At 33.9% G+C, this 6,915-nt stretch overlaps 1 protein-coding gene across 1 annotated transcript; it reads right to left on the bottom strand.

The window, feature by feature from the left end:
• Positions 1-388: 388 nt before the first annotated feature.
• LOC131637880 (GDSL esterase/lipase At5g22810-like) lies at positions 389-2,513 on the bottom strand. The gene is made up of 5 exons (XM_058908445.1): positions 2,207-2,513; positions 1,946-2,079; positions 1,612-1,845; positions 782-1,037; positions 389-672 (listed from the first exon to the last, which is right to left on the bottom strand). The coding sequence occupies exons 1-5, from the start codon at positions 2,445-2,447 to the stop codon at positions 482-484; spliced, it is 1,056 nt and encodes a 351-aa protein (XP_058764428.1). The 5' UTR covers positions 2,448-2,513; the 3' UTR covers positions 389-481.
• Positions 2,514-6,915: the final 4,402 nt, after the last annotated feature.

Below are 6,915 nucleotides of genomic sequence, written 5' to 3'. Positions count from 1 at the left end.
TCATCTTTATATTTTTATTACATTTTAAAAACAAAAGCGTGCGTACCACACTATATTATCCGTGCGAATGCACGAGTATCCTACTAATTTATCACAAAGATGAAAGAATAGGATAATGGTCCGAGTGATTCTTGATCAAAGTTGAGTAATTGATTGTGTTTCAATTATCTAGCCAATTCTAATTACAAATGGCTATGTCAAGCCTATCAGAATAACAATTATAAATTATAAACTATTTATTTTTCTAAAACGTCGCATGAATAAAGTTTTAGTGGTGACAATATAATTAAAAAAAAATAGAAAGCAGAATTAAACAAGTTTATTAATTAAAATAATTTTTTAAATTGTTGATTTTAAGTATCAACAAGTTATTTACATGAACACATTATGAGAAAATAGAAAGAAATATTGCTATCCGAGAAGGAACCCTGAACCAACAATTTATGCTCATCAGAAATTTTAGAAATTCATACAGCAAATATTATATAAGGGAGGTGATACTTGAATTTAAACTCTCTATCAAAAACTTGTATGTAGCTTGTGTGGCATGAAAACTATCCCAAAATACATATTCTGATGCATTAGCACAAGTTCCTATGGAAAATGAATTGCACAATGGGCCAACTTCTAGCCAACCTGCCCCACAACACGCCCTCCTTGCTTCAAAAAATCCTGTGAAAGTGTATTAATTCCACACAAAAATAAATATATTATCAAACTTTCTTGTTCATAAGACATAAATAAGATAGACTTTTAGGCCTAACAAAATTAAATTTCCTACCATAATGTGAAGGTCTTGTGACAAGCTCATATAATGGTGTGTAGATATCAAGCAACACCAATCTCAGGCCAGGAAGCTTTTTTAGCAAATTCTCAGAAGTTAAGATAAGTTTTTTATTAAACTCAATGGCAATATTATTTAATTTTTCAACACATTGGTTGTTCTGAGAGTCAAAAAGAGTGATGATTATAGGTACGCAACCTACGGGAGGTAAAGTTGATACACCAATCTTCCTTGCTCCAAGTGCATATAAATTCTGTCAAGGACATACCATGCAAGATTAGAAATGAAAAACAAATTATTTTTTCAAAAAAGAAATTTTTATTTTCTATATATTTTTAATAGTTTTGAATCAACGGAAGTAGAACTTATATTTGTTTCATATATTGTTTGTTGAGAAATGTATTTCAATAGAAGGGAAATATGTTATTTTCTTCATATTTTAATTTTTAATGATAAATTAAAAAGGATGATTAGACCCAAATTTTAACTATTATGAGTTATTTAGCATAATTTGAACAAATCTTTATTGTTAAATAGAAATATGCTATTTAATACACATTATATTTAAATTCAAAGGTTGCATCAGTGTTGTTTATTCAAATTTAAAACAACTCCTTTTTACCTCTCAATAGATAAAAGAAAAATATTTGCTTAGAAACAAACCTAACATGTGCTTTTATAAACAACCAATCAAAAATTTTTATTAATTAAAAAATAAAAATAAAATTTTCATATATGCTTTTGGAGATAAGTTAAAATGAACATGAGAGATTCTCTTTAAAAAATTAATATTTATACAACATATCTATGTAGAGAGAGCAGTTTACCTGAATGAATTTGAAATAACATTGTATAAGAATGTCTGAGAATTGATCAGGTGTATAAATAGTGCGGAGGATTGGACTTATGAAATAATTTTGTACAAAATCACCACTCCCAGCAACAACAAAATATACTGAACCAGATATAATTGATGATGCATTTGACTGACCAACTATTTTCTCCAATTCCTTCTGGTAATCCTTGTAGAATTCTAGTTGTTTGCTTAATGAAAGGGCATTCTACACCCATAAAACACACACAAAGTTACTAGTCAATTAATATATTCATGTCATGTCACATAATGTAAAGAAAAAAGTGAGAAATAATTTATTTATTTACATATTGTGCAACTGTGGAGTAGTGGTAACCAGTAGCAGAAGAGGCAAAGTTGGCACCATTCAAAAGGTTGTCGTCCCCTTTGGTAATTAAATTTAGGTAAGCTGGGGTGTAAGAGTTAAATCCAAAGAGTTCGGCTGCAATAAAAAAATTAATATAGGTTAAATAGAGGCAAAAAGAAGAAGAAAAGTAATTAAGTAATTTCATCCAGTAAGTATTAAGAAAATTCATCAACTATTTTACTAATTAAGGAAAGTAAAATACATGCAAAATCTATTGTAAGCTTTCCATTGGAGAATCTTCCACTTGGATAGTGATTTACAAAATCCCTTCCATATGGAAGGAAGTTTGCTTTAATAGCAGTAGGTAAATTATTGTTATTGCCAACATCAACAAGAGAGTCTCCGAAAATGAATAATGCAGGAACTAGTGGTTTGCCTTTCACCACATAGAGTAACACAATAAAAAGAACAAGTGAAGTAAATAAAGAACTTAAATAATTCATTTTTTGAATTCCACTTTTGTAGAAGTATAATTTTCATGCAAAGATAGAAGTGTTCTCCTCCTTTTGAGATAGTGTATATATAGTGCAAAGATGGAAAGAGAGAAGTGATGTCCTCCTTCTAAGGTGGTCTATATATAGGGGAAGGAGCTTGTTCTAGTATATTATTTTATTGGACAAACATATATTTTGGATGAAATAAATAATTTTATTTCATATTTTTGGTAGCTAGACTGTCCTTAGTAAATTGCAATTAATAAATCTAAATAATTAATAAAGTGTATAGTATCCTCAAGTTTGTAATAATTGAAGAGAAAATCATGGTACCCAAATTTTGACTGTATATTTATGTATGTAAATATTTATTTGTTCAATTTTATTTACCTAGTTAAAATAATGTATTTAATTTAATATTTATTGTAGTTAGATAAACAAATCTATAATATTAAATAAGTAGAAAATTATAAACAAAAATAAATAAAAAAGTAAAGATTTATTAATATTTATTTTTAGATATTTAATAAATAAAAACTAAATTGATAAGACCTTTTGCTAAGTTACTCTCATCCATGATAAATCAACTTTATGATTACTCCTTCTACATCATAACATTGTTACATCAATGTAGCTAATCAATGCATTTGAAAAAATAAAAAAGTAATTGCATTCTTATATCATACATCATTGCAGTTGACCTGTTACTGTTTTTTACATGTATTGAGTGCTTTATTTATTAAAATAGTAGACACTTTAATTGACATCACCATAAAAGATATGGTTGGGTGCAGTGATTCATTATTAATGTGTTTAGGTTGGTGTACATTGAGGTAGAGAACCTTCTAGAATTATTTTATTTTAATTGTTTGAATACTTTATCATCTAATTAAATTTTAAAAGCTATTCTAAGTTATGCTTTTTTTCTTCTTATTATTACATTATACAAATGTTACACACTTATCATCAGGAGGTGGAAAATTTACAATAACCTACATATCTGTATATTTGTGCTTTTTTAGTCTGTCTCGAGAACCTTAACTGCCATATGTGCTAATAATAGTTTGAGTCTTTTTGTTCTCCTCTGAGAGTGTTAATGTTGCTTAGTGAAAATTGGTTTCGTTTTTCCGGGTCTTTGGTTAGAGAGATCTAGCCAGTGATCTTTTATGTGCTTTCTCGGTGTACCTCGAAAAGCGCTTTTTTTGGGCTTTAAAAGCGCTGTGAAAGCCAGCGTTGGCGTAGGTAACAAAAGCGCTTTTGAAAGCGCTCTGGTAGACCCCCCTATAAGAGCGCTTTTCTGAAAAAAGCGCTCTGGTAGACCCCCCTATAAGAGCGCTTTCCTGGAAAAAGCGCTTTCGTAGGGTGGCCTATGGAGCCCTTGTAGGTCTATCATTCTCGCATACCCTCTACCATTAACTTGCATCTTTGGACCAACTGGATTCCTGAAAAATCATAGAGTTGTACAGTGCTGGAGAAGATTATAACTCCTACATCAACATCACACAAAATTCCAAGCTGCTTCGCCTTCTTCAACAAACTGTTTCTCCGCTTCGAAAACGTAACTTGCCTACTCATAGAATTATCAATCATCCTTATCACGATATTTCCTCTCCCCATTCAAATAAACCCTAACGAACCAGAAAAACACAGATCAAACGAATCAGAACTTCAATTTCATCACCAAAACCAAAAAGCACGAAAATCAAAAGTATAAACATGAAAAACGTAGATCCTGAAAAACTGTAATGAATATTGCAGTTTCATTGTTGCGGTTCAATACAGATATGAGAGAAGACGAATATGGAGGAAAATTGGATCAAGTTTCGGAGAGAGAAAGAAAATCTAGAGAGAGTGAGAGAGAGAAGCGCTTACTGGTTAAACCCTAACCTGAACAGAGAAGAGACGGTTGAAGGCTGGAGATGGAGTGAGGAAGGCGGCGGCGGAGTCGGTTGAAGGCTGGAGAGGGAGTGAGGACGGCGGCAGTGAGGGAGTCACGACGGAGAGGAGACGGTTGCTGGAGGGAGGGAGTTTGAAGACGGAGCAACGAAAGGAAGAAGAAGGTTCGCGTGTTTTGGATCTGAAACAAAACGCGTGTGTTTGTAAAATATAATTTTTTAAATGGGCTACCAGAGCGCTTTTCAAAAGCGCTTTAATAACACCCCCTACCAGAGCGCTTTTATCCCAAAACCGCTTTCGTAGCACCCACCCTATAAGAGCGCTTTTAAAAGCGCTCTCATACCCCCCCTACCAGAGCGCTTTTTGAAAGCGCTCTCATACCCCCCTACCAGAGCGCTTTTTTTGCATCATTTTCCCTTGTTTATTAATTTTGTTTTTAGCGAACCATACGAGAGCGCTTTTGCTAAAAGCGCTTTAGTAGCTGCGCTGCTACAGCTTATATTTGACATATAATTATATGTCATCCGCGTCAATACCAAATAGAGTGTCTTTGTCTTCTTCAAGAAGTGTGCTTGCTGCTCAGTGAGCGACTGGTGTAATTTTCGCGGGTATTTGGTTTAGGAGATTGAGCGAGTGATCTTTTATTATCACTACTACAAATAACGCTTGTAACGTCAGACGCAAAAAGCGTTTAACCTTGATAACTAGGCGAGGTAACGAAGGACATCATGAAAAGATAGCACTTAACACCTCGGTGTTTTAAACACTGAGGTTAAAGTGTTAAAAGGTCATGGGTTCGATCCCAAAGAACTACATATTTTATTTTTCTAAATTTTGTTAAGCGTGTCATAAACCTTTCGTTTTTATTTAATATCCAAACTAATAAGTTACTATTTTACCTTGGGTTTATATGGTAACCGAGGGGTTTAATCTCATTTTTTTGCTATATTTGTACCAATTTCACTAGCGTTTATTTTTTTTCCTGAATCATTTTCACTGGCCTGTATCGTATCATTAAAAATCTATTAACTTTACTTAAGAAGATGTAATTTTCCCATCTATTTTTCTGATGGGCGGAGCGAAGCGATTGCGTGGGCGTCCAAAAGCGACGGTGCCGACAACACCGCTTTGCACTTCATCACCGGCGAGCCAACCAGTGAAACCACCAAAGAAGAACGATGAGGAAGAAGGGAGTAAGAGCGGGACAGTAAGCAATTCCAATGTGGATTCATCAACGGGTAACATCAAAGAGGCCGTTACGACTGAAACCCTAAATTTGAAGAGTGAAGAACCTCGCAGACTATGGGTAGACGTCATCAGCGACAATCGAAACCCTGCGAAAGGACGAGCTATGGGGTATATAGCACCAAGTGTAACAAATGGAGAAATTGAGGTTGAAATTAATGATGAAGACATCGCTTCAGAACTTCAATTTTGGAAAAATGCACTCATTTTGTATGTGATGGGTGAGGACTTGAGCTTGCATGCAATAAAAAACTTTATGCAGAAGGCATGGAACTTTGTTCAACTAGCTACCTGATTTGTTTTACCATGATGAGGGATACTTGATCGGTCACCATTTCTATTAAGTTATGTCTTTCATCCAGCACAAATTCATCATCTCGGTAACATATTCAGTTGTTTTATTGCTTTTTAAGTTAAGTTTATCATATTTATTAATTTATAGTATTACATTGCATTTGGTTTAAAGTTTATGTCAAAAGATCTTCTTTATGCTTCGATTTGGTAGTGTTAGTGTTGCAGGTTGATGCATAGGTTCATAAGGACTAAAAGCTGAATGTTGGACGCTCCGGAAAGCCAAAAGTTGAAAAATCAGGATCAACACGGGCGCCCGTGTTAATCAACACTGCCCGTGTTGATGGGCCTGCATCAAAGAAAAAGCTACGTCAAACAGTAAATCAACACGGGCGCCCGTGTTAATCAACACTGCCTGTGTTGATGGGCCTGCAGCAAAGAAAAAAGTCACGTGAAACAGTAAATCAACACGGCCCGTGTAGATGGATGCGGACAGAAACTTCACTTTTTGATCTGTTTTACTCTATCTTGTATTAAGGGTACTTTGGACTTTTTGTGGACACTGAGACTGATGCTAATACTATTTAAACAAGATTTGTGTAAGGAGAGAGGGACTTTTGACAGATTAGAGAAAAGAATATAATAGAAGATTGGAGAAAGCAAGGGTTTGGGAGAGAAGAAGATCTTCATGAACGGAAGCAATTGAAGATTCAGTCTCCTCCAATTTCTTGTAATGTCTTTATTCATTATTATGTTTTCTTTGATTACTATGAGTAGCTAAACCCCCCAATGCTAGGGGGTGGCTCTGATTTCACTTTGTAATGACTCTGAGTTTGCAATTGCAATAACAATCATGTTTTTCATTGTTGATTTATTCTCTTGATGTTTCTAATGCTTTTCCTTTCGGACAAATCGAAATTGATGTATGATTATCGTTTAGGTTGGACAACCATTGATAATGCTTTCATGAGAATATGCTATAATTGATATTACCTAGGACTAGGATTACCTTATAGTAACCGGATATTCTTGATAACTTAATTGC

This window comes from Vicia villosa, unplaced genomic scaffold (assembly GCF_029867415.1).
Source record: "Vicia villosa cultivar HV-30 ecotype Madison, WI unplaced genomic scaffold, Vvil1.0 ctg.002104F_1_1, whole genome shotgun sequence".
Lineage (NCBI taxonomy): Eukaryota > Viridiplantae > Streptophyta > Magnoliopsida > Fabales > Fabaceae > Vicia > Vicia villosa.
The sequence above is the reverse complement of the archived record's forward strand: the minus strand, read 5'-3'. Positions and strand labels throughout refer to the sequence as shown.

Coding starts and splice junctions, on each gene's coding strand:
- LOC131637880 (XM_058908445.1), bottom strand. CDS start 2,447: ATGAATTATTTAAGTTCTTTATTTACTTCACTTGTTCTTTTTATTGTG. Junction 1,846..1,945: donor ACTCCACAGTTGCACAATAT/GTAAATAAATAA, acceptor TTATGGGTGTAG/AATGCCCTTTCATTAAGCAA. Junction 1,038..1,611: donor GTTATTTCAAATTCATTCAG/GTAAACTGCTCT, acceptor TGTCCTTGACAG/AATTTATATGCACTTGGAGC.